This window comes from Anarrhichthys ocellatus, unplaced genomic scaffold (genome assembly GCF_004355925.1).
Source record: "Anarrhichthys ocellatus isolate YVR2014 unplaced genomic scaffold, GSC_Weel_1.0 scaffold9, whole genome shotgun sequence".
Classification (NCBI taxonomy): domain Eukaryota; kingdom Metazoa; phylum Chordata; class Actinopteri; order Perciformes; family Anarhichadidae; genus Anarrhichthys; species Anarrhichthys ocellatus.
This window is the reverse complement of record NW_022280039.1, coordinates 7,654,749-7,682,259: the sequence shown is the minus strand read 5'-3', so window position 1 is coordinate 7,682,259 and position 27,511 is coordinate 7,654,749. Positions and strand designations below refer to the sequence as shown.

The 27,511-nt window shown below is 40.7% G+C and overlaps 2 protein-coding genes across 6 annotated transcripts; both read right to left on the bottom strand.

The window, feature by feature from the left end:
• Positions 1-25: 25 nt before the first annotated feature.
• On the bottom strand, positions 26-18,084 carry add2 (adducin 2 (beta)). Of its 4 annotated transcripts, none has more exons than XM_031849004.1 (15): positions 17,643-18,084; positions 12,796-12,992; positions 12,270-12,411; positions 11,784-11,935; positions 10,008-10,088; positions 9,447-9,596; positions 9,062-9,205; positions 8,673-8,771; positions 8,043-8,219; positions 5,383-5,631; positions 3,926-4,042; positions 3,732-3,818; positions 3,505-3,631; positions 2,469-2,552; positions 26-1,460 (listed from the first exon to the last, which is right to left on the bottom strand). In XM_031849004.1, the coding sequence occupies exons 2-15, from the start codon at positions 12,940-12,942 to the stop codon at positions 1,204-1,206; spliced, it is 2,013 nt and encodes a 670-aa protein (XP_031704864.1). In that variant the 5' UTR covers positions 12,943-12,992; positions 17,643-18,084; the 3' UTR covers positions 26-1,203. The 4 variants fall into 4 exon arrangements, with proteins under 4 accessions (XP_031704864.1, XP_031704866.1, XP_031704867.1 ...); XM_031849006.1 differs by lacking the exon at positions 17,643-18,084 and adding an exon at positions 13,997-17,618; XM_031849008.1 differs by lacking the exon at positions 2,469-2,552 and adding an exon at positions 1,614-1,647 and having other exon boundaries at positions 1,391-1,460; positions 17,643-18,083.
• A 987-nt stretch (positions 18,085-19,071) lies between these two features.
• On the bottom strand, positions 19,072-26,625 carry figla (folliculogenesis specific bHLH transcription factor). 2 transcript variants are annotated; one of them, XM_031849657.1, is made up of 6 exons: positions 26,312-26,625; positions 24,657-24,803; positions 24,450-24,539; positions 22,983-23,132; positions 20,176-20,226; positions 19,072-19,180 (listed from the first exon to the last, which is right to left on the bottom strand). In XM_031849657.1, exons 1-5 carry the CDS (start codon positions 26,495-26,497, stop codon positions 20,212-20,214), a joined length of 588 nt encoding a protein of 195 aa, XP_031705517.1. In that variant the 5' UTR covers positions 26,498-26,625; the 3' UTR covers positions 19,072-19,180; positions 20,176-20,211. The 2 variants fall into 2 exon arrangements, with proteins under 2 accessions (XP_031705517.1, XP_031705518.1); XM_031849658.1 differs by lacking the exon at positions 24,450-24,539.
• Positions 26,626-27,511: the final 886 nt, after the last annotated feature.

Genomic DNA, 27,511 nt, shown 5'->3' with positions numbered 1-27,511 from the left:
AGACATGAACTAGATGTCCAGTTGATTTTAAATCAAACTTGATCTTTAATGACTGATACATGGTAACCTTGCAACACTCACTTATACATTCTAATATAAAATAAATTAAAACCATGAGCAAACATCACACATCAGCATTTTGATAACAGCTACTGGTTAAAACGGAAAGTAATTACAACTGTTAAGAGGGCATTTTGCACACATACATTTAAAAGAAAATGAGAAAATCGGAATGTTTAGTACCATTAGTATCTTCTATTACTGAGTTTCACACTGCATTGGCAAGCAACAAATTGTTTTGGGTAATAGAGGCATTGATAGCGACTTGTGTTTTGTTGCGAGCCAGCACATTTTCCCTGCGTTCTCTTCCCTTGTACTTCCCTGCTGTAATAACGTCAATAGGCTGATAGTTTTACACAGAACCATCATTCAGAAGAGCACAATAAGTATTTATCAGTATATTTCTACACGTACTGCACCTGTGCTCACATAGCAAACCTGCAACATCGATCTGATAATGAGAACCAAATCATGACTAGAAGATGCCTGTGGTGATGAACAAAAGCAACATATTAGAATGTCAATATACACATGTCAAGTGCCTATACGTGGATAAGGGGTGCATACTTCAAGGGGGCTTCAATTTCCACCATGTCTTGCAAAGTTGTGGATAAAATAAAAAAAGGAAAAAAATAAATTATGAGAGGCAAGTGCACAAGATCACACTCGTAATCCCAGTTGCAGAGAGGAACATGTTTGAATGGCTATACAGTGAAGTTAAGTAATGGTTTGATAGCACAGCAGGTGAAAATAAGTTGCAAGACTTTGTGTGAGTGTGTGTGTGTGTGTGTGTGTGTGTGTGTGTGTGTGTGGGTGTGTGTGTGTGTGTGTGTGTGTGCGTGTGTGTGTGAGAGAGACAAGAAGCGTTAAAATGTTGGTTTGTATCCGACCTGGGTCAAATAGTTTGTGAAATTAATTGTCAGTGTTTTCTAAGATGAATCACCACTTGGATCAAATCAGTGAGTACCAGTGTTACAGTAAAGTATTTGTAAGTCAATTTAGTACACCTTTAGTGTCTGTGAATGACATCTTAACCGACTGTGTTTGAATACATCTGATGTGGATAAATCATCTGCTACTCCGTCATACACTAAGAAATGTTTCACAGTAGTATTTCACCAAGGTCAGGTGTGTCTGAACGCCTCAGGTCTCAGCTTTCTCCTTCTGCTTCTTGCTCTTTTTCAGGAACGACGGCGGCTTGAACTTCTTCTTCTTCTTGGTTGGGGACTTGGAAGGTGAGCCCTCCGGGGTGCCGCTTTGTAGCTTTGGGGTCGGAGCGGCGGGTGGGGAGGAGGTGTCGTTGGTTGAAAGAGCCTTCATCCCTTTCTCGAGTTCCTCTGTCATCTGCTTCTCCTCTTCGCTTCCATTCTGTATGGCTGGAGAGTCGGTCTTTGCCTCTTCTGCTCCAAAAAAAGAGAAGCAAAACATTGAATATTCAGCAACCAGACAGAGAGCCTTAAGATGGGCGGAGCTGCAAAGCTACATGCTAGACATAACACTGCAGATGAACATGCTTGCTTAATGAGAAGAGAGTTGTCGTTCTCTGTACTTACTAGTGAGACAAGACCAAAGCACCAGCAGAGTGCCCTGTGAGTGAGTGTGGAGCAACACAGAAAAGGACAGACAGACAGAGGGAGAGAGTACAACTGATACAGTAGACACAGAGACAGATGGGCTGAAATGTGGCAAATGTAAATCAAACAGAAACAGCTAAGGCAACAGACTTGAACCACACTAATAACAGAAATAATGTCTGCATGTGCATTTACTTTTAATGCTGTCTGACTGTTAGAGCCAAGTGTACCAGAGCCATTATTATTAATGCTATACGTTTCTTTCATGAGAAACATAAATTAAAACACGTTACACCGTCAGGTATGGAAACCCTCACCACTGCTGACTCGGCAGTTGCACTATTCACAGTCAGTCACAGCGGTGGCTGTGGTTCAGGAGGTTTACGACCTGCAGTTTTTGTTCTCCTGCTCCTCCAGTTATTTTTACCTATTGTAACTATAATGCTGGTGAGTGATAAATGGTATAACTACCTTTAAATTGGGCTTTTTTTGTGTTTTTAAAGCGCTTTTTTCAACTGTGCGTTTTTTGTATTTGAAGTTGTAGCCTAAAATTAAATGGAAAACAAATTCAGATTCAAAAGTTAAAGATATTTGTTAAGTGAACTTAGTTTGATTTTTTGTTACCATACATCAACATGTCTTTTGACAAGAACAGCTCACTTTAATGTCTATATTTTTATAGAATGCATATGGAGAGGTGTAGTGAGTATTTGAAGCATGCGAGTGCAGAAGCAGCTTTGGATGAGTCCATTTGAGACTTGAAGCAGGCTGCTGGTCAGATACGCAGCACGCAAAGCAAGCAGGGCAGACAGTCAGCGCTCTGTCAAGCCTCACCTGAGGTAGGAGGGGGGCTGGGCGGAGGGCCCTTTGTGGGGGAGGTAGTGGGGGGAGACTCCTTGTCATTTGCTACCTCCTCCCCTACTTGCACAAACAAACACAAAGACACACAGTGAGGGACAGTGAGGGTTCAGCTGTGCAGGAACTTAGTGTTGGGAACACAGTTTACATGGCAGTCACACAGGAAATCAAGTTTGCTAAAGGGTGCTGTGTTTAGTATCTGTCATTTTCAAACATTTTGTGTCATGCAACAGGAATTCTGTAGGAAATGTGCTGCATCTTTAACAGTTAAAAACAGGGGAGGGTGAAAGCAGAGCAAAAGATTTCACAGTTTCTTACAACGAAAGATGGAATAAGTGAAAACCTGGTCGAAATTTTTATTTAAAACTGAAAGTCTATATTGGCAGTTGGTATGTTACACACAGCGCCTTGAAGGTTAGAGGAAAATGTGCAATGCATTAGCGAAGATGAGGGGTAGCATAATAAGCCGTCTGTATTATATAGACAAAAGTATGAAGACTGAAGAATTTGAAATTGAAAGAAAAATGAAAGATTTACGAGAAAATAATTCTCTGAGATTATAAAGCCTTATTCTTCGAGATAAAAACGAATCAAATGATACTTCGCAATCGGATTTAGTAAAGATTTTAGTCCAAAAAAAAAATCACCATATTATCAAGTATCCGGACTCTGAAGAGACATTGTCGTGAATTTAGGTTTTTTTCTAGGAATACCCCCCTCTCCCCCGGCTTCGTAATTATTAAATATTTTCCCGACAATGCCTTTAATACACCAGCGTACATACAGGTGTAATGTTTACATACCTAGCCATATAAAACATATGGAAATAACGTTATTCGTAACGTTACGAATAGCTAAATTCTAAATAATAGCCTTTTGGACAAATGTAGCTCTAACCTAAGAATAAAGAGACATCTGCTGTATACAATGACTATTATAGTACTGTAACTGTATGGTTAAGAATCTAAATAGAGTTACTGTAGTCAGCTGAGTTTAGCTGAATGAATCATACCGTTGGTCCCTCCATCCTGTTTCTTCTGCACCTCCTTGCGGTACTCCTCCAGCTCCTGGTCTGTCAGCTGGTTGAAGGGGTTGGGAGGTTCTGGCTCTGGTGGGACATTAGGTGAGCTGACTGGAGACTAAGAGACAAGTAAGAGACAGAAATCACAACTTTTAATGCTGCAGATGAAGAGGAGGACTTAGAGAGGGAAAAAGTCAGAAGTTACACGAGCAGTTTACCGGAGGGCTGTCAACTGTTATAACGCCGGCGAGGACTTGAGACTGTGGTCCTGCTGTCTTCATGTCCTGACGATTCTGCTGTCGGATCTGAGGAATATAAAATAATTGTATAACATTTTTGATTCATGTGACACTATGCAGACTACAAATATAGGAATTGTGTGAGACAGAAAAGGCCAAAAGCAAGAAGGTACCTTGTTTCGTGTCTCAATCACCTCTCGAGGGTTGGTGAAAAGAGGCACAAACTGGTTTTGGTTCTCCATCTTGATGGCTGTGCTGCCGGCTTGAGTCACCTCTTCTGACTTCAACCACTAAAGGAAAGACAGCCAACATCAAATAATATCTCACAATCCACCTATCAGATCCCTTGTTATCACACCAGATCTGTTTATATTTAACATAGTCAGTCTACAGAAGTTCTGCTTTTTAATAAAGATCTTTAAAAACTCCTCTTGATGGAGTATATAACTATGTAAATGAGGTATGATCAAATGTATGAGAGGAGTAAAAATATTTGTTATTGTAATCCTGTTTTTATTTATTTTCTTCCTTCCTGGTGCTTTTTCTTTATAGTATTTCTTGTTCTTCTCTTTTAGATATTTAAAAAATATTTATGTCTGTTTGTAAATAGTTTGCAAGCATACACTGCCGTCTTTAATTTCAACCTTAGTTCGGTATGTTTTACAAGCTCTCAGGGTTCTTTTCAACCCACCTGTGTCATTTTTTATCTTTTCTTTTTGTTTTGTTTTATTATTTGAACAAATAACTAACAAAAAATACCAAACTTCAAAACAAAAATAAGCCCTTTACGATTGAATACGTCCTAAAAAGTAGAGGATCTCGCACCACGTGTGTTATTTAGTCACTTTCTTCCTTAAAAAAGTACTCTATCCCCTAAAAACAATGATGTTTTTAATCAAGCAGCTTTGATAATGTGGATGTTTGTCCACCAGAGGGAAGACTCTGCACTGCAGCAGTCATCACAGGGCAGTGGACTTTCCTCTGCAATGCAGAGAAGAGAGAGAGGAGGGTGGAATGGACTGAGGAGGAGACGAAACAGAAAGGGAGAGCCAAGCTCCTCCCACTGATGTAAGACAATTAACCTCATATTGTTTTTGACTCTAAAACAACTCATCACTGCAGCTCTGCTTCATCTTTTCTCCAAGGGTCATAGAGATAAAAACAACATCCATGTGAATCAGAGCTGGGTACAGAAATACCCTTGGTTGAATGCACATCACATATTTATTTTGAAATCATCAGATAGATGGTGAGTTAACTGCTCTCTTTCTGTGCCTGTTACCTCCTTGCATTAGTCATCCTCTTAAACGCACCAGCCTCAAGGCTTTTGTTCCTTCCCTCCTCACTGCTCACTTTATTCTCCCTCTTTGTTCTGATCCCTCTGCACTCCATACTTTTTTATACCTACAGACAGTCTACCCTCCCTCTCTGAGCAGCAGACATTAGACAATGGCCACAATGTAGCAGAGTCTGCACAATGTTGTGGATTCTGCAATGACTAAGTATTGCAGATAATGCACGTTTCTGGACTGCAGCTGGGACCATGAAACTTTCCTGAGAAGGATTCCTGAACTGCTTCTATAGTGTGACTGGTTCAATAAATAAAAAGTATTGATTCCCGGAGCCTCACAGTGCTGCGCTGGTATCCCGGGCTAGCTTGCTCCTGGCTGACTTTTTGGTAGGAGTTGGGGGTGTTGAGCCATCGAGTCCTCTCCTGCTGCTGGCGCTGAGCAAAAGGGTGCTGCCTCAGAGCCGGGTGGACTCCGTCGTCATCAATCTGGTGGAAAGCCGTGGCGGTCGCGGGCACCTCCACCTCCCTCCGTGTCCGCGACCGCTCCAGCAGCACAGGGAAGCGGTAGGCGTAGCCTGTACGGTAGCCCTGAAAAAACAACAGAAGAGAGAAGCTTCAATTCACCGTTTGGTGGACAGAATGGTGCAGAAAGCCGGGACCTTCCCAATGGTCCTATGGCACACTTCTGCTGCATCATGTCATGTCAAACTGCAATCAATCACGAGATAACAGCACTGACTTGCAATATTTCAGTCCTTATTGGATCAGAGCCAGACCTGCTGTGTCATTGCTCTAATAGGAATAACAATTTTGGGAAATTTCTTGCAACGAGATCTACCATATATATACTGTATATTTGGCCATATATAAATATATATATTACCTTAAATTTTAAGGTAGTTTTAAAGTTTGGTGCAACATGATATAAAGTTAAAACATGATTTTGTCTGGTTTAAAATAAATCCATGTTGGTGCAACCCAGTCCAAATTAAAAAGTGGATTTTATTACCTTCAGACAGCAACGCTAGCTGTTTCCCCCCGTTTCCAGTCTTTGTGCTAAGCTAGGCTAACTGATTGCTTGCTGGCTTTATATTCAATGGACAGATATGAGAAGGGTGTCAATCTTGTCATGCAACTCAAACCTTTAACTGATGTCTGGGATTGTGTGACCAGAGAGAGTAACATTTAGTACGAAAGTCTTACTATGTTTAGCTTCCAGTTCTTCAGTAGCCTCTGTGTAATAAAGAGTCTGTGGTTTGTAGTTGCTGTTAAGTTATTGCTGATGCAAACTGAACATTTCATGCTGCTTCTAAACATCGATAGTTTTCCATCAGCAAACCACAGGAAGGCTTTTATGCTTCTATTGTGGAGCAGCTACAGGAAACGGAGGAATAGTTGTCGCAGCACTTATGCTGCGTTCACATGATAAACGAAAGACGGTAGAAACAGTACAGATTCCCACCAGCAGTCAATTGTGTCGTCAGACTACTCAAGGGGGTCGCGAGAGGGTTAAAAATACTGTGCACTGATCATATAACACAATATCCATTCAGTGAGGGATGAATTACCTTGAAGGACTTTAGCAAGCTAGTTTTCTCATTCAGTTCTGACTTGGATTTTACATGTGTGGTTAGTAAATACAGTAACCTCCTTATAATATGAACGTGGCATTGTATCCAACTGTTAATGTTCAGTCAAAGTTATTCTACACAGCAAGATATGGACATTTGTTATGTCGTTTTTTAAATATTGCATAGGAGGAGTGGTTAAAGAAGCAGCAGCCACAGTTAGCTGGTTAGATGAAGAGCTGCCGCTGACAGACCTGCTATCAATCAGCAAACCTCCCACACACATCAAGGTAAAAATAAACATCTTAAAAAGGGGTAATCTAGCAAATTAGTATTGCACTGCTACAAAATGTGTATTCCCTTGTATGGGTCAAGGTTAGGGATGCGACGATCATATATTGATATCAGGCCGATATACTGACTCAAATAGCTGGATGGGGTATCGGTGACAATGGGCCGATCTATTCAGTTCATGTTTACACATGCATGTACTACATCATGAATCAGCAGCACGCCGGTAGACGGCGTAGCTGAGGGAGACAACAAACATGTCAGCGGAATGGAGGTATTTCACGCTTTGCACTTGTATGTGACTTAATGTTTACATTTAGTTCTCTTAGTTTAGTTTTATGCAGTTTGGTTGTTTTATAATGTAATTTAAATTCCTGTTTAAGTTTCACCCACTTTGTTGCTGCATTAAAAAGGTTTATACCTGAACTGTAATATGTACAATTTTTAAAGAGGTTGCTACTGCATGATTTATTATTTTATTAATAAACAACAATTCAGTGAATTGACATCTATGTATGTATTTATTACATTTTGTTTTACAAATTTAGGAATGTTTAAGTCAAGCCTGATGTTGCCTTACACATAAAAGAATGATCCCAGTCACTTCCAGCACAGCAGTGAAGTATTTAGCTTATTAATTTAACGCTGGTATGGGATCGGTTGTCTGTATCGGTTGATACCTAAAGCCCAGGTATCGGTACCGGGACTGAAAAAGTCGGCTCAGTGCATCCCTAGAAGCAGAGGGGGACAGAGGGCCTGATGTAATATTTTTATGAGTAAAAGTCTGAATTGTAACTGTGTTCTTTCTCAAAACTTGTGCTTAAAACAAAGGTGTGGTGTCGGACACTGTGTGCTGTTTAAAATGTATGTTTCTGTCTAAAAATAGCAAAAACAACAACATTTTTTGCCAGGGTACATGTGACTATCGTTCATCTGTTGTTTCAGAACCACGGACAGCGCTGGTTGTTGTGTTTCGGGGCTGCGCCTCTGTCCGTAGCACTGAAGGAAATCACCAGACAGACAGATTACGGTTCATTAGTTCCGTTTCGTTTCGTTTGCTTTTTGTGGTTTAACAAAATCGAAATAATGAATTCTCAATCATGGCTGTACACATGTTTCTGTTTAGTAACTGCTGCCTACCAAGTTATCCAGAGTTCTCATGAGGGCCTCAAACTCATGCTCCCCGATGCGGCTCTTATGCAGGGGTCCAAAGGTGGAGCCAGCCCAGCCCACGGTACCGGCTACGTTGGGTTTATGGGTGGTCCGGTCCAGCAGAATCAGGTTATGTTCACCACCGGCACAGCACAAAGCTGACACCTGGCAAACAATAAAAGAAATAGATTTATAACGAGCTGCAGCTTCTCTGAGGCCAAAGTGACTCAGCTAATTTTCTTCACACACACTTTTTAATTCAACAAATCAACCTCCATAAATGTGAAGGATCAATGACCTTACAGTCACATATCTGCTTCCTACAGGCCACTGTTGGCCCTGTAGGATTACCGCAGGGTCTCTTTGGCACGCAACACTTCTCTAGTGTATTATACTGCAGTGCAGAGCTGCTGGCTCAATTACAGTGAGACGGTACCAAGAGAAGGGCAACTGCACCGGAGTAAAACTGGTGCATCTACATTATGTACACATGCCAGCTCACTCTCACACACCTACATACATACATACATACATACATGCAGTGGCAGCACTTTGTCTCCAGTGCATCAGCTGTTAGTCAGTATAGTGTGTGTGTGTGTGTGTGTGTGTGAGAACTACCTGGATCTCGCAGGCAGCCTGGATGTGGTAGACGGAGTAGAAAGCCTCCTCCACAGACTCCCCCAGAGCCACGATGCCGTGATTCCTCAGTACCAGAACCTACACATCATGACATCAACATTTACAAAGCAATGAAAACCGCCCTCATTATTTCTATTTTAAAACAGCTGCAGGTTATTGAGAAATGTCCCTGCAGAATGAGAAAGCACACTAAGACCAACTCCCAAAGTTGAGCCTATAAGCAGAAGCAATAGCTTCAGTAATTAATCCAGGATAAGACCACATCACCTCGTGTCTTTTGTTCATTCATTCAGAAAGCTGAATGTGGGACGCACGGGAGCAGCGACTGAATGATACGCCCGTGTCTTTTCTCTGGTGGTTCGGCTCACCTTACAGGTCGGCCCCAGGCTCTTCTGCAGCTCCACTCTGTCCTCCTCCTCCTCCATGGCTCCGTTGTAGTTGTAATAAGCCACATCACCGACCAGCAGAGCCTCATGGGACAGCGGCAGGAGGCCGCACTTCATTGCTGAAACCTGGAGACGGTTGGCTGTCAGTTGTGGCAGCAAAGGTCACGAAACAGGCTCATATTCACAGTGTGGACGTCACAATATGCTTCACCAGCAAATCCATGCTGGACAATGATATATTATGTTAAGATGATGCTGCAAACGCTGATACCTAACTCTAACATATGTATCTTAAGAGTATTATTACTACATCCCATTCATCCATGTGTAGCTGGAGGTGACCAGCGGAAGTGTAATGGTGACTCACCGCAGCCGTGGCCGGCGTGTGGAGGTGAAGCAGACAACGAATATCTGGCCGGGCCGAGTAGATGGCGGAGTGCAGGCTGAACTTCTCAGGGTCCACGCCCAGGTTGGTGCTGCCCCTCTCCACCATCTCACCCAGGACATTCACCTTTACCTGGACACCACATTAAAAAGAGGTTTTAAAACATGTGTACATAAAAGCAGGTTTTGGCTTAATTTTATAACAAAAATGTAATACAAAATAGCATCATATCAGTAACATCAGAGGGCTAAATGCACTTTTCCATAAACAGCCATGTCAACATACGCTCAGTGGCCACTTTATTAGGTACAAAGGTCACACTATGATGGGTACTGAACTGCATTAGGTGTTTCTAATAGTCTGCCCCTTTCATGTGTGTGAACAGGAATAAAAACACCTCTCAATATAATGTAGTCCAGTACAACACCAACCTTATGACCTCAGTTGTATTGAGTTGCATTAGCATGTACAGGTGTACCTAATAAAGTGGCCACGGAGTGTGTATGTGGGACCTTGATCATGGCTGTGGTTAGTCTCACTCACCAGACTGGATCCAGTCACCTCACTGTAGGCCAGGCCGTCTGGAAGCACCAAGAAGTGTTCCTGTTCTTTACTAACACGCAGCTGTCAGGGAGGAAGAGGAGCATCAGTGAAGACAGACAGACGATGGAAGTGAAGCTATGCTAGTCCAACATAATAATGTGTTGTTGCGTTAAATGTCTCTTAAATGTCCGCTGTTTAAATTCAAACTTCTTCAAATATATGGAAACAGAAACATCGAGTTGATTAAGTTAATAAATAAATGAACAGAGCTTTTCTCTATTTGCAAATAACACTTACAGTGGCTTAAAGGAATACTTCACCACCAAATGATCATTTGTACATCATTACTCACCCTGTGTTACCTTGAATTATTGAAGAAAACTTTGTTTATCTGGCCTGACTCTACGGGGAACAAAGAATTAAAGAACAGAGAAAAGTCGTGATGGACTGAAGTAAATGGGGGCCGCGTTTAACACCAAACACATGCATCTTTGCTAACACCTTACTATTTAAAACAATTTGGACTCATTTGAACGAGTAGCGCCTGCATGAGGCCGTTTATGCGGAAGTGTTTTAAATAGTAAGGTTTTGGTGAAGATGCATGTGTTTGGGAAAAAGTGAGCATAGCGCTGGTTAAATGAGACCTGGATTATACTGTCAGAGTTTGTAAACGGATGTTTCGATACATTTTCGCTGTTAAACTCTACCTCCATTTACTTCAATTCATCAAGACTTTTGTCAGTTTGTTGATTCTTCGTTCACTGTGGAGGCATGCAAGAATAACACAGTTTTCTTCAAGAATTCAAGGAAACACGGGGTGAGTATTTTATATGCAAATGGTAATTTTGTGGTTGAAGTATTCTTTTAAGGCTGCTGCCAACTAAATCAACAAATTACTAGCTGTCTACCCCATCTCTTCTAGTATCTATAGCACAAATAGCCTGATCAACTCAGTTCTTTCCACATATGAGCTACCCTTCCACATAAAACTGCTGACCAAGGGTGATCTTATAGTCTGTGGTTCAGTGGTAGAGCAGGGTCGTTCTTCAATCAGAGGATCGCCGGCTCCGCTAATCCATGTCGACGTGTCCTTGGCTAAGACACTTAACCCCAAATTGCTCCTGCGGTGTATGAATGGGCGTGAACGGTTAGTTAGAGTCCTGATGGGCAGGTGGCAGCTTGCATGGTAGCCCCTGCCATCAGTATATGAATGTGTGTAAACGGGTGAATGATAACATGTAGTGTAAAAGCGCTTTGAGAGGTCGGAAGACCAGAGAAGCGCTACACAAGTACAAGTACATTAACCATTTATAGTTCACTCTGACCACCAACAGTCAAACTGGATTTTTGTACCGATCACTGACGTGATGGAAAAGTCTTATCCGTGAGTATGTGTTCTGCCTCACAACAAAAGTAAAAAACAATCTGTGCATTTTGATACACATACTACCATACTATTTAGTATGCCAGAAAAAGATTTAGTATGTCCCATAACATAGTATGTCCAATGCAGTCCAGTCACATTTTGCAGTGTGCAAGCCAGCATGCTATTTTGGCTATTCTCATACACAATCCTTTGTGCAGCGGATATATGAGCAAGAGAGTCAAATCAATGTGCAATGTTACGATGAAGTAGTGTGTTCCAATTGAAAGCATACTGCATGCAACAGTACGTACTTTGAAAGGGCAATCGAAGTATGTACTAAAAGAAATAGCATGCCATTTGGAAAAACAGTCAAAGTCAGGAATGTAATGTGAAAAGGTGGTGGAACTAACAGTGAGACAGGTGCGGCTGATCTGGGCCCAGCCATACAGGTCAAACAGGCGATGGACACTAGCCAGCTTGCAGCGCATCAACCTCTCCCCCTTCACCATGCTGCCAGGATCCCAGCTCTGCAGGTCATTGATGGGTGTCACCATCATCATGTCTGTGGAAGAAAGGCAGAGCACCAGACAGAGTGAGAGAGTGCCGTAAAGATGACGGTTTGCAGACACAAAAGACGAGTGGGAGAGCGGTTGATCAGTTCTTTTCAAGGTACACATTTCAACATAAGGAAGATGGCATTGATGGGGCAACTTCAACTCTTATCATTACTATTAGCACATGGACTTTGGTGACCTCATAACATCGTGTGGTGCAAATTCACATAAAAGTGTGTGAATGAAATACTCAGACAAATAATAGAATACCAGGCCTATAAATGGCTTTGACAAAGTATATGCAGTATAATAGAGAGTTGTTTAAAAGTGTTCAGCACGTACTAGAAGGGGAGACGGGCAGGGCGGCTGGGGAGCCATGTGAGGCCATGAAATCAGCCAGCTGTCTCAGCGCCCATAGGTTGGATGAGCTGCCACCCTTCTTCATCTGTTCCTGGATCAGCACATCCAGCTCCTCCCTGAATGACTACACACACAAACACAGATATTAACACGTATACACGGACCACACATTATAAATCATGTATGTTTAATAATAATACTCAATGTGTAGGAGTTGAACATTTCTGTTTTTGGCCTTTGAACACACTCCTACACCACAGGGGCGAGGAGGAGTAAACATATTTAATGAGTCAGCCTCTCTTTCACTTCATGGTCACCCTCTCCTCTTCAGCGTCATGTAGCTTCCCACACATATGTAGAAGCAGCTGCAGCCCAAGCTGTCAAGTTGCATTTGAGAACAGATTTATTGTAATGTGAGGAGATGAACTCATCTAGAGGAGAGGAGACGGAGAAGGAAAAAGACAGAGACATTAAGACACACACACACGCAGACAAACAGCCATCTCACCGGACTCTGAAGAAGGCTGGAGATGTGTTTCTTATGCTGGGGTCCGGAGCTGGGTGTGGAATGCTGAGGAGACAGGAGGCCCTCAGGGACCCCATCACTGGGGCTGCGCTGCACCGGGGTGCCTTTGGGGGTGGGGGACTTGCTCATCTTCTACGTATCGCAGTGGGTGTCTTACAGCCAGGAGTGGGTGGGGATGACTGTAAAGAAAGAGTTCCAATTTTATAAATGTTGAACTTTTTAGAGAAATACCTTAACACAGGAGTTAGAAGTAAACTGCAGACCACTAAACATCTAGACTTCCCAATATTGACTACTTTACTCAGACCCCCAACTCCTTAAGATATCTCCCTAATTTACTTTATCACATCGAGTGACAACTTTCTTTAACTTCCAAGTTAGAGTTACTGATGAGATGCATTCCATTTACAAAACAGAAAGAATACAGTGAATTCAGCCAGAGAACAGTCTGGAGATCAACATCATGATACAGCCTGAATCAGAAACACATGGGAAATAGCGCACGTCCCGGCTTATTGGAATAATGGAGCAATTCTTGGCGTCTGGACCGACCAGCCCTTCCTTATGGCAGGAGCTTCAGGAGCTTCAGGCAGGATGAGCAACAAACCTAATGATAGGAACAGCACACAACAAGCTGCAAGTGTTGAGCTTTCTCTTGCCAAAGTCATTTTTTTGAATGTGCGGTACAACGGTGATGGGCAGATATGACTTAAAGAAGGAATAATATCTTAAAAGACATCACAAAACGGTTACACAAATAAAACTATTGAAATTATACGAGCCATATGCTCCTAAAGCAGCAGCCAGAACCCTGTTCAGATGAAAGTCATTGCTGGCGTATTCTAAGAAATTTGCAAACGGGAGAAGTGCAGTGAGCAGTAAATTGTTTAATCTTGCTGCCTATGCTTGTAGGAGTGCACTAAAGGCCTGCCTCGGGATCCTGGGGAGCACATCAGCCCAAGCTATGAAGAGATCCAACAAAGACGATCAAATATTAAACAACAATTGTCAGTTCAATCAATATTCTCCCTTATGTACAATTCAAACCCATGACAATCCATTTGCATCTTGCATCACAATGAAAACAGTTGACAAGAGCAAAACTAAACAGTGTATTTGAGTGCACATCAAGCCTGGATTTCTTAGTATTGTTAAAATGGCAGCATTGAGATGAAAAACCTACCCTCACATTAAGGATGCTGTATTCCTCAGGGCACTGGCCAGTGGAAGTGCAGAGCTATAGAAAAATGCAGCATTAGCAGAGCTCACATGCAGCAGCGACAGAACCACGAACAGGAAGTTAGCTAGTGATAGGGCTCCGTAACTGGAGAGAGTAAAGAGTTACTGTAAGGATCTTCAGAGAAGAGCTGGCCAGCCACTCCCCGATACACACACACTTACACACAAACACTCACACACACAGTGCTGCAGGGAGCAGATAAGGTCCCAGACACACCACACCCTCTCTCCTGTGCTACATCTCACGGACTGACATGATTCGTTTGTTACTTGATAAGTTGAATAACTGAAACATAACTATTTGTGTATCCGTAATCACGTGCGTCGTTCATCCCTGATGTCTCAAGCTTTTAAGATGCTCACTCGCTCGAACAGCACAAAAGCAACTTACATCAGATCCATGTGCTTTTTCTAAATCTCGTTTTTTTTTGCACACGAGAAATTCTGACAGATGACTAAACCTTTAATGGAGTTTCTGGATGAACTTTTAACCTGACGACAACACCAGGCTGCCTGCACTGAAAAGCATTGAAACGCCACATCATCCCTTCACTAAAGGATTAACTAAACTCCAGAATCATACACTGACATACGAGCATTATGTTGTCTTGTTTTGATAATGAAGGAGCTGCTCTGTTCAACTTACTAATACAAGGTATTTGCCTTTCAAATAAAGGGTGTGTTCATTGTGATTTGATGGTCAGTTTTTAGATTTTATGCACATCACATACGGATATTTATATCTTCAGTCGAATGCATCCAGGAAGACGTCTTAAACAAAGTCGCTGATCTTAAAATAATAAGCAGCAGTCATTCTATAAAAGCCTAAATGTGAGGCAGCTTACTGCCTAACAGTCTCACAATAGAGGTTGGTTCAGAGTGTTTCTGACTCTCTCTCTGGGGGTAGAGGGGCCCAGCTGCTGGCAGGCAGCAGACATAAAGCCTCTCTCTCTCTCAAGGGACGCTCCTAATGACTAAGGGGAGACTTAGAGATCTGGCTGGGGCTGAAAAAAACGTTGGAAAACAAAACGAATTACTTTGACCAATATTGCAATATTAGAGGGAATGACCATTTTAAAATCATTTTTATTGAAAAACGTTTTCCCGGCATATGTACAAACAGATGTTTTGTTAAGTCTGTAGAATATGATTTGTAGGCATGACAATATTACATTTTAAATGATATTCTGACACACAATATTACGCCTCCTGTGATTTGAAAATTGTGGTAACATTTTGATAACATTTTAAAATAATTGTTCAGCTATAGATCTGGCTGTTGGCCCAACATCACTCCCTCTTCCTCTCATCTTTAGTCGCGCTGTGATGGCTGATCATGCCGCATCATCACCTCACACTTGTTTCATTAAATCCCAGGAAGAAGGAAAGCTGCCCGTCTCTCCTCTTCTACAGCCGCGTTCTTATCAAACAGCAAAAGAAGAATTTCTGTTATGTTCAGTTTAACAAATAAATATTTAACAAATACTATTCGCTGTGTTTTCCTTCACCAGAACACACGATAAATAGATGTAATGCTCTGCTGCGAGATACTCTGAGGTCTCCGGCCTAATCTGTACCTTAAAAAGAGGTGAAAGAAACCACCCATGCATTAAGTTTGATGTCGATTATATTCACATACACATGCCGGTATCGACTGATGTCAGAGCACTGACATCCATCAGCAGAGAGGTAGACGGGTATAAATTACCTAAATAGCTGTGGATTGATTTTCTTTGGCTTCACTTTCATTGGGATTAAATCATGATGACCGTCAGTGGATCCCAACCATTAAGTGGCGACTTTCCAACAAACCAGTTTCTATAACAAATACGTTAAAAGTGTTGTGATCATGGTTTTACTTTCTAAAATCGCTGCAACTCATCATATTTGCCGTTAATGTTATGGTAGACAACACGTTCCAATGTTACACTTCTTTAGAGTCATGTAGTAGCATGTTGGAGAATGAATGAGTCTGTATTGATTACACCTACATATAATTGAAACTCAACTGCATTTTTATTTAACACAATGTCAATTAAAAAGGACTTCCAAACTAATATTCCTGCCTAACAACACACCAAGATAAGCCTACTAAACTAAATTATTATGGCATTTTTATTAACTCACAAGGGAACCTTTGTTGTATTCAACCCCAAAATAAATTAATTCTAAACATCAAGCAGTGTTTTCTAAGTGCTGCATGCACAAGATGAAAATGCATGAATGGTGTAGAGGTATTTTGCTGACTCGGTGCAGGAGATTCTAGTCTCTAATGAGACATTTGGCTTCCACTTAAAATGTAAATATACAATAGCAAAATATACAAAACACTTAAGGAGCAAATGGAAAAACAGCTTTTGGCCAGAGAGGTGCATATCCCTTAATCATTGCTGATTGTTTAATTCCTTTCAGCTCATGTTTGAATTTCAATAACTACAAACTTGATATTAAGGTGTTTTAAAACAGCAAACATCCTTTCATTTTTGTATAATGTATAGTCACAGTTTCTATATCAAGACTTTTTTTTTGTATGAATAGTTTATATTTATTCATGTAAGACTATTCAGTAATTCAACATACGTGACATTATTTAGATTCAGGATAAATAATAGAAACTTAATTCCACCAACATCAACTTCTATACTTCTGTGGCTCAGATGAATCCATCCACTGCCATTGTGCTGAGGGAGATTACAATCTACACTCCCAACAACACTGAGCCACATGGGGGAGGAAGAGGAGGACATGGGGGAGGAAGAGGACATGTTTATCGATCAGATAGCCACGTGAGTGCAAGGCAACCTATTACGTATCTACAGCTCCACATTTCAACGTGAATGAACAACCTCGTTTTATTGCTCTTTTTATTTTAATCCTCCTCCGCTCCTCTACCCGCTAGCGGCCCGCGCGCTGCATGGCTGCCTAGCAACACTCGCGCGCGCTGCAGCATCAGCACCAGGATCCGCTAATGGCCACCCACAAAATGCAGCCACAGCTCAACACCGCACGACTCTCCCTCCGTAAAGAACCGCGCATTTAAAACAAACAAAACATCACGTCAAATTGCCAAAATAGCTCATAATGTCCAGCATGTTAATCCTGACACTGTCCGGAAAACACACGCGCGCACACACACATACTCACAGGCTGAGCTTGTGTAAAATAACAAACAGCCATCACGCTAATGAGCCAGATTAGACGGTGCTTTTCTAACACACTGCCATCACAGACTTGCAGCCTCGATCTGAATACACGTCGCAAACTGCACACATGAGACCTTCGTCACGGGCCTTCTTCTGCAGAGCACAATGAAGAAAAAGAAAAGCATGGCCAATATGGAGAGGGTGTTGTGCGCCGAGTATTTATGCTATGTTAATAGCGTTATAAGAGCACACAGTACAATATATCAACAGAAGGGAGTGGGATGCGCCGTATACGACCGACAACATGGTAAACATCAGGCAGTAAAGGATGCTATCGGCGCACACACGCGTCAGGGAGGACCTTGTAGGTTACTACGCCCCAGCCTTTTAACTACGAGTGCCTCGTACCGACACAACTAAACACAGATGATTGCAGGCGGTACTCACCTCAGTGCATCCTTTCAGGACAGAGTCGTCTTTGAGGGTGCGGCACACCCACGGCCCGGAGCCGCGTCCTCAGAAAGAAGCAGCTGTGGGTAATTGTAATCAATCTGTCACTATATTGGGCTGCGACACCAGGGATCCTTTGTCAGACTGTTTCAGGGCCTCAGCTGATACCAAGCCAGTGGACCCTGATGTTGTTCATCCCTCGGTGCGCCTGGACCAGCCCACTGCCACGCCTGTCCACCGTCTGACACCCGAGGGCTCCCACTCACACAGCTGCAGTGGGAATGAACCTTTTTGCAAAGCACTTAGTTGTTGTGTTGGTAAAGCCTACGTGCAGCCCTGGTGGGCATCTAATGCTGGCTCCTGACACGTTTAGTTAGCTAGGCCCTCTTCAATACGGACTAAATGTTTCCCACAAGAGAGGCGCCACCTTCTGTTCTGATGGAGAAGAGCCTCTAACCTACACTGTAAAAAACACCCCCCCCCCCCCCCCCCTCAAAAAAAAAATACATTTTAGATTATTCTGCAACATCTGAACCAAGATTCACACCCACAAAGAAGTAACAGTATATTTTCTGTATATTACTGTACCGACATACACGTTTGAGGTACTTGTACTTAACCTGACCATTTCAATTCATAACCAGTTTCTACTTTTAATCTACCACAAAATAAAATACAAAGGAAATATTGTACTTATTCGTTAAACTGCCGATACAGATTCTACATACAAAACACATTATGTTGCTATAGATCATGAGACTACAATAAAGGTTTCCTTGACCTTTAAAATGCTGTTTAATTATTAATGCATCAGTAATAATATATAACATACATTGATTTTATATAATGAGAAGGCTAGTTGTTTTTAAACTTTAGGTAACATGCTTATGACCTTTTTACTTATGTAAACATCTAAAAGCAGGCCTTCTACACGTCTATAATAGAGTATTCTTATGCTGTGGTATTGTTACTTTTACTTAATAAAAAAAATCTTCTTGCTCCTGTAAATTTAAATATATTTAATAAAAAACAACCACCAGCTACAATGGCTTATTATAACGTTCAGGCTTTTTGATATTTCCAGTTGTATTTTTGGAATCAGATTAGTAGACGCTAGTAGCGTGATGACGAGACAACTCAAACAGCATTCAGCTATATGTGTAAATTAATATTATGAGAGCCAGAAACGGAACAAAACATGTCTGTCCGCTTGGTACAAATGTCTTCCTTCAAAGGACAATTGATGAAAGCTGATAATATTCATCATGTACAGCAGTACTGTAAGTACTGCTGGTACAATGAAGAGTTGATGTAAAGAAGGCATCTATTTGATTTAATAAAAACTACAAACCCTTTCAGAGAGTAATTAAAAAAAAAAACAGAGACAGTCTTGCTTATTTTATTTAAGGCCAAGGATACAGTTAAATAAAAACATTCTTATTTAGTCAAAAGAAATGTAAATTTCAAAAGTTAAATTAAAGACAAATAAATTCAGCATTTTCTTCGAGAAAAATCCTTTCTTCTTCAGCAGGCCCCTAAAAATAAATCAAAAATGAACTCTTAAGTAGCACAGTTCCTTTAACACAATTACTACATTCAGCGACTCCTTGATAGAAAGTGATAGACTTTCAGCTCAGCACACTGCTGATCACACTCAGGAGTGAAACATCTGACCAGAAGAGGGCACTGTAGCAATGCTTTTCAAATCACTGGGAAACGATACTCTACTTCTTTTCACTATGCTCAAATGTTTAAAAAAATAAAAGCATGACAACTTCAGAGAGGGGTGATTAGTTCTTTGCTCAAGGGTTTGGTGACCTCAGCAAATTATCAGTCGCGCTTACTTTCGATAGAAGCAGAGGTGTAATCAGCCAAAATAACTGAACTCATCTGCGTCAGTGTGCTGGCCTGTGAGCACATTTTACACTTGAAAATACAGTTCAGTTATGAATAGGTCAGTTAACAAACTAACATATACTCTGAATTAATTGGCCCTCTGAAAGGAAACAATATCAAGCAACAGGCCTTTTTCACAGCAGACATTTTGACTCGTAACAGGAACAGCACAGGTGTTACTAATAACATGAACGAGGGCTCTAATCAATAAGTGAGCCAGCATTCAGGGCCCTGAAACCGATGCAGCCAAATGCAATTCAGTCGTCATTAATTCAATTTTTTTTTTTACACATGTGCTCTTCCTAATATGGCATGAAAAAAATATTCCTGTGAGCAAGGCCGGTGCAAGGCCAGTGGATTGTCAATTTTAAGAAATTGAGAATCATCTATCAGACCACACTGGGGCAGCACTTGTATACTATTAGATCAATGTGGTCCAATGGTACTATTACTACTTCTACAATTAATAATATTATTAATGACATTATGAAGATGAAAAGGTGAAAGAAGAAGAAAAGGTAGAAAGGAAGGAAGAAGAAGTCTACTTCTTCGACGAAATCTTACCAACTTTTGGTATGATTTCAGCCATCTGGATTTTAACTGATTAGATATTCATGAATTAAACATATCCAACCTGGCAGGTTTCCAATATTGGTCCAAACCATGTGCTTTAGGGTTGAGACAGCTGTGGAATAAAGAAGACGGTGATTATGTCCGAGTTCTGAACAGCGTATTATCTTCATGGAATAAACAGCATAAGCAATACATTTGCCCTCAAAACATTTTTCAGCAAGTTTAAGAAACTGGCCACGGCAAATCTCTTGAGCTACAGGTTCAGCTTCGTCTTTACACAGATTTCCACATCTGGGCAGCTGTTGTGATAACATATCAGGCCAATGGAATAGTAAAAAAGTAGCTTTGTATTTATCTAAACCTCTTCACCTTGATTTATCCAATCAAATGATGAGGTACTTGTGAGGACGCTGTGAATGAGTGATGACAGGGCTACACTGAAGACAATCAAATTCTTTGTGTTGATTGCCAAATGCAGTCGTGGCGTATTCCTGTCGGATGATTTCAGGAATCAAGAGTGTCCGATTGCGTATTGTTTGAAGGGTCTGCATTCAGTCATTATACAGTACGAAAGCAGCCTGCATTGTGTTCAAAAGGTTACATCATTTGTCTACAACTGAAGAGGATTTTTCATTTACATAATCAAGAAGCTGAATTATCCAATTAAATCCATCATCTATAAAACCACACAATTAAAAGAATAACGAGATAAAAGATTGTATTTATATTGGCACAATTTACATTTTTGTCTATTTGTTATTTGTGTGTTCATCACTAATGGCATATGACAGAATACATTGATCAACATGTGAAAAGGAAGCGTGGGGATTGGATTAAGTGCAGCAGACTTTGAAACGATCACCAACCATGGCCGACCAACCAGCCAGACCTGCCGGACCAAACGCCACCAAACTGCCCAATGAGAGGAGAGCCCAGATGGAAGCTAAGCTAACCTAGCTAGGACCTGAGGCTGATCCACCACCCAGCCTACTGCTGGCTGTGTGATGGCCGGTCACAGAAAAATAAGATGGTTCAAAGTATCGGGAGGGTGGGACCGTTGAGCCCACATCTTCACAGAGACCTGGCTCCATTGTTCGTCCCGGATTAAGCTGTATTTGACGGACGGACAGCAGGACAGAGCGCAGGACTCTGGTGGGACGAGAGGTGGTGGACTCTGCGTTTACATCATGATGCTTGGTGCTCAAACAGTCAATGTTTTTCCTCACGTTGTATTTTTAATGTGAAGATGTCGGCCAAGAGAATTGTTTTTGTTGGGCTACAACTAAGTTTCGTCGTGCATCCCTGTGTTGCATAATGACAATAAATAATCCTTGAGTCCTTGAAAAAAAACCATCTTCGTCGTCATTAGTTTTAATTTTGTATTATAAGCTGCTTGAAGCTAGTGTTAGTATGTTGAACAGGTCATAATTTATGTTAAAAAAGGCTTATGTTGCCTTTATAATCCTTGTATTTTTCTACCAATGCACAAATACTGTTTCATATTTAAGGTAATAAGCATAATATAACTGTGCCTGTCTAGAATGAATAAAATAATGTGACAAACGTCTTTGTTATTCTGAATGGCTAATATACTTCCTTTAGCAATATCTTTTATGTAGAAATCCTAAATAGATTCAGTATACGGCCTTTAGGCAGGCAGTGCCATTCAGACACAAGATAGAAACACTCCAAATGTTAGACTTTATATATTAGTGACGTAAATTGAGTCACTTTTGTTTTGATGATGAGAGGTTGAAGAACCTTGCTAACTGTAAATGAGTCGTTTTAGTTGATAAAGTAAGTTTTGTTTTCATTAGTGTATTATCACTTGTCACTGAGAATCTTACACACGACTTTAAAAGCTCAGTTTTTTGGTTGGGCAGCTTTTAAAAATGTCGTTCTCGTTCTTTACCCTGTTAGTGCGACCCATCTCACAGCAGCTTTTAGGCATTTTTCTGTTATTTGCTAGCAGACAAAAGTGACAAGGAAGCACCTTCACACAATACAAAGTCAACAGAGAGCAACGATTCGTTTCCCCTCAGGTGTGGCCGGGACGAAAAGGAATTCCTTAAACAGTTAATTTGTTATGTTTAAACTTAAAAATGTAGTAGGTAAATATGTTATGAAGAAACCTGGAGAACTTTAAAAAAGGTACAACATGCTGGCATGCTAACACACAGCATTCAAAGTCAGCCAAACTCAACGAGCAGAAAGAGGAAGAAAGCGTGAGAAGTGTAAATGAGAACAAAACAGTGACTTTGGAGAAAGAAAACATTGTTTTCTGATTGATAATGGAGGCCACTTTGGAAAACGCCAATAAAGACACCCATCTGCCCTGCGGGAGGGTGTTGCATTGATGGGTTTTTAATGAAGGCAGACAAAAGGCACGCTTCATCTCGTTGGCTTTGTGTGTGGGGGGCCTAAGCACATAGAAACAATACAACAATGTGTTCCCATCCTAGGTCATAACAATACTGCTGCTTTGTACCATACAGATACTAGAGGGAGCCTTGTGCCTCAGGAGTGACAAAGCAGCTGTGTTTCACAACTTGAAACACCACTTCTGATCGTTAGCTTCAAAACTGTAATATTAGAGGTCTATTATACAGATGTCGCTGTAGTTGTGTTCTCCCCCTGCAGCATCATAATAATCTACTCATCCTACTCTAATAATAGTTCATATCAATGCCAAAACAAAATCAGGATATATTAATTAAAACAATTTCATTCTGATTTATAAAACGTTGCAATGTTTGTATGCATGTATATTCTGTAAATCCCTGTACATGTATGTAAAAAGATGAAATATTAGCCGACAAACACCAAGCATAAGATTAGGCAGAATACTAGAAAAGTTAAATGAGGTACCAAAGTCTGATCAGGTGATACTTGGATGATGAACTGGTAGGCAGGCAGACAATGCTGCAACATCAGTCGGGTCATATCTCCGTCCTCCGTTACCGGTTCTGAGGGCATCGCGAATCCATCTTCCATTCGCTCCTCTGACATGTTCAGCAACTGTCAGGAAAAAAAAGCATGCAAGAGAGAATAGATCAAAATATAACCTTTTACTTTCAAATAATCACTTGCCTTAGACTTGAAAAGTGCTCCACTTTGGCCTTCAAAAATGTACATTACTGTTGTACAATTTAGGACCTGCTGCATTGTACGATAAAATGGGAGGCGATTGTTACACAGATTGTTACACTGTCAGCCAATATGGAGTAATTATGGATAAAAATATTTTGTTCCTGCAGCTTTTATCATGAAAGGCTGAGAGGATGTTGTTCCTGCTCAAGAAGGAAGATACATATCAATTTGAGTATAAGCATGAGCACTGAATTACACCAGCCATGCAACAAAAATAATTGCAGTCTTAACATACTCTCTTCTCTAAATATAAACCTCTGCCATTAGGAAGAAGACTCCTTGTACCAAAGTGCAAAAAAAACAACTGCTTGAAACTATCCTGTGTTCCAGCCTCCATCCAGCTGCTGAGCTCTAAGGCTTAATGTGCACTTCAGCACTTCGGCCTTGCTTCAAATGTCTCTTACTGTACGCTTTAAGATGGTTTCATGTTTTTTTTTGTTTTTTTTTTAAAGGGAGCAATGACCTGTAGCACTGTACCCAAAGACAAATTCACCCTCAATAAAGGTAATCCGTCCATCCATTTATAAATGCCATCAAACACCCTTAAAGCTCAAAGTCAGCTTTTAAACCTCATAGCCATTGTTCTATCTACAGTACTGATGCTCATTGTTTACTTTTACAAATACACGTACTGTAGGCAGGTCCATTGTTAGGAGTCTAACCCCAAAGCCACTACATCCACTAAGAAACGGTGTCAAGCGTTATAGGTGGCTTCTGTTCCACCCCTACATTGATGCGATCCCCACCTGCACACTGAATGGATTAGTTTCAATGATAATGTTGTGACTACAGATGAAAAATAGCCTCTTAGCTAACTCTGGTGCATTCACAGGAATGTTTTATTCATGTGCACTGTCCCTACCAAATAAACCAATAAATAAAATTGTACCACTACAATTCTAGTTAAGGCTTGGAAATATATCGATATCATGATATGAGACTACAATTCTCGTCTGAGATTTTGCATACCGTAAAAAGGCAGAAGTAAATATTTTGTGAAAGCACCAATCAACTATGATATCGTCGCAATATCGATATGGAGGAATTTGCTCCAAATAAATAGTGATATTTTGATATTCTACATATCGCCCAGCCCTAATTCAAGTTTATATAGACTAAAATGTATCAAACCACTCGTCATAACTACACAGTGGGGAAAAAAAAAAAAAAAAAAAAAAAACTCACATCCTCCACCCTCCACAGGTCATTGCTCAAGCTGTCGGTCTGACCATAACTGATTGCATTCTTTAGGAAATCAGTCCCACTGCTATCATCCTGAGAAAAAAAAATAATAACACTAATCAACATCTCAAAATAAGTGTCAGTGCTGTCAGCGGAAAACAACAGAGGGCACTTGTCATTTGATAGAATCCTGATGAATGCAGTACTTACATTGTCTGCGTCCTGCAAAACTGCAACAAGCAATCGGATGTATTCCGTCGCAGCTTTGAGTGTGTCCACTTTACTGGGCTTCCGGTCCGGTCGCATTAGTGGCACCATGCGTTTCAAGCGGGAGAACATGGTGTTCAAGCTCCTAATCTATACAGAGAAGAGGCTGAAGTTTCACATTAACTAGCCAGATTAGAGCAACAAAAAATGGTATCCTACGTTCTGTTACCAAAACACAAGCCCGTGCTTGGATATATAGTCAAATATAAGAGTCCAAACTTTGGGCAGGACCAGAACTGATGGGGAAGTGTTCCCTACTCACGTTTACACTTATCACATGGGGGAGAGGTGTGATCTACTTTGAATTGTACTAAGGTATGTCTAGCATTCATAGAGCTACGATACATAATATAAAGATTAGCCTCCCATACTACAACAGAGGTTTCAGTAACGAGTTCCTGATCCCAATCGATTTTCATTTTGTCACTGGAGACCTCTACATGAACCTGTGTAATATCATACAAGTAAGAGATTGACCACTTAGTGCCAGGTACATGGCGAAGAATGCGGACCAGTATATTATGTTTGGGTTTATGCTCATAGAGAGGTATATGGTCCATAATAAAATGTCTAATCTGGAGGTACCTATAGAAATGTGCTGATGTTAAACCATGGGTCCGTGGTAATTGTTGCAAAGACACAAGGTTTCCCTCTGAATACAAGTCCATTATCGTGAAATTATTTCTGTCTTTCCAGATAGAGACGAACAATAAAATCAATAGGGTTCTGTCTGTCAACAGCTGCAGCAACCCAAGCCAGCAAAGGTATTTAAATACTGACTCAGTCAACCTTTGAGAGTTGAGTTTTAAATGGATGTAATTTAGCCAACTGAATGTTACTATCTCTCTAAAATCATCCGTACAAATCATTAGTCAGAATACTATTATATAGGCCTATATAATAGTACACCAAGACACCAAGATAAGACAGTTATATTACATCATAATCCATAAACCAATACCTCGATTTATTCAATTCCCCAGTTTAACAGTGTTTATTAAAAAGTTTGCGTTCTTCCACTTTGTGCCAAACTACATTTACAAATTTTTAAAAGGGTCAGGCTTACTGCCAAATACAGAAATCTTAAAACAAGATTTAGGCCTGGACGTTAATTTACTTAATGTCCACGGGGGAATTCTGTATTTAATCATGTTGCAGGCGTGTTATAAAAAAAATAAAAAATAAAATAAAAAAAAGCATGAAAATACACCAGAACTAACGTTTGCTGACAGTGGTTAGCATGTTTCACGTAAAAAGAATTGAGCTACCTTTAGCTGGAAAACCTCAAGGCTGAAATGTATTACTGCTGTGCTACAGATAGTTTGTATGATGATAGGTGGTGTGTGAAATATATTGCCTGACAGTTTTTAATACGTTTTAACGTTACTGCGTTATAGCTAACGTTAAACTGGGGAACAGCTAACGTTAAGCTACTTGTTAGCTAACGATAAGCTACTTGCTAGCTAATGTTAGCTGAACTGACCCGAGTTTGAATGCTGAGCTTCTGCGCAGTAGAGCTCCCCTCCTGTCAAACACATTACCAAACTATCAAACAGTTATTCGTGTTTAATACAGTGTCATTTAAAATGAACACTCACTCTCAGTCGTTCCTTGGCGTTGACCAGTTCTCTCTTTTTCACAGTATGATGGAAGTCCTCGGCGACGAAGTACAAGCCGTCCTTTCCCCGTTTGAACTTCTCAATGCTGCTGTATGCGGGGAGCGCAGATTCGCCCGTTAACCGCTTCAAAATATCGCTCATTAATTCCTCCTCCGGTACCTTCATTTTAAACTAATTACATATATTAGACTTTACAACCTGTTGATTCTGTTATGGCATTTCCCCCCTACGGCCTAAATCACGTTCTCATGTAAATAGCGCAAAGACAGGAGAAGAGCGAGCTGCTGTGAACACACCTGCGCTACGTCTGTAATTAGTCCCCTGCGGCAACTTCAGGATGGATTTAACGGTTATACACCGTTCAGCTATTTCGTTTTCCCTCTATGGAGGCAAAAGAAGCATTGTATGGAGGCCTCGATGTGCTTTTTTTAAGATAATTTTTGGAATTAGAAGAATTTTACTAATTTAACATGAAAAGTTAAAGTTTAATAACTATAATATTTTTAGGCCAACGTATAGAAGACATGGCAGTGCCTTGCATTTCTAGACAAATTATTCTATGGGATGCATTTGAGAAGTTAATACATTTGCTCAGAAAAAATATTTGATGGAAGGTGTTTTTTAACTCCCCTTTATATAGAAATCTTAATCTTAATCTGACCCTTTGATAGCTGCATCTTTATGAAGTGGATTAAGTATTCAACTTTTAATTGACATTTGGAGAACGCTTGTCTTGTGCTTGTTGTACCCATGCTTATTGTTTCACAGCTTCCATATCTTAAGTAGCTAAACCTTTCATTCAGATTTATTTTGGTTGATATGGCCAGTATGGTCCATCCAACATAACGGTATACACATTGTCACTAGTTGAGTATAGTTTCTTTTATCTAATTGCTCCAAAATAACTCTTAGCTCTTTGAAAATCACCACTTTCATTGAATTGTTCAACTTTACATTATCTGTGGTCTCCCTGTGTAAAAGGGCAATGGCTCACACTTTCATACTTACATGAATGATACACAGATGAACGTGCACACACACACACACACACACTCTCTCTTTCTGTGGTCGATGTGCTTTCAAACTACTTGCCAAGTAAACCAGAGAAATATGGCATAAACATCTGAGTTTCATACATATGCCAAGACCAGTGTACTGTGCATGTGTACTGTGGCAAAC

Bases quoted from the DNA above. Each gene is read 5' to 3' on its own strand.
- add2 (XM_031849004.1), bottom strand. From the start codon at position 12,942: ATGAGCAAGTCCCCCACCCCCAAAGGCACCCCGGTGCAGCGCAGCCCC. The intron at 12,412-12,795 runs GTGAGATGGCTG...TTGTGTGTGTAG, and splicing joins CCAGCCTTCTTCAGAGTCCG to TCATTCAGGGAGGAGCTGGA. The intron at 9,206-9,446 runs GTGAGTCACCAT...AACCGTCTCCAG, and splicing joins ACACGCCGGCCACGGCTGCG to GTTTCAGCAATGAAGTGCGG.
- figla (XM_031849657.1), bottom strand. From the start codon at position 26,497: ATGAAGGTACCGGAGGAGGAATTAATGAGCGATATTTTGAAGCGGTTA. The intron at 24,804-26,311 runs GTGAGTGTTCAT...TTCTCTGTATAG, and splicing joins ACGCCAAGGAACGACTGAGA to ATTAGGAGCTTGAACACCAT. The intron at 24,540-24,656 runs GTAAGTACTGCA...TTTTTTTCTCAG, and splicing joins TTTTGCAGGACGCAGACAAT to GATGATAGCAGTGGGACTGA.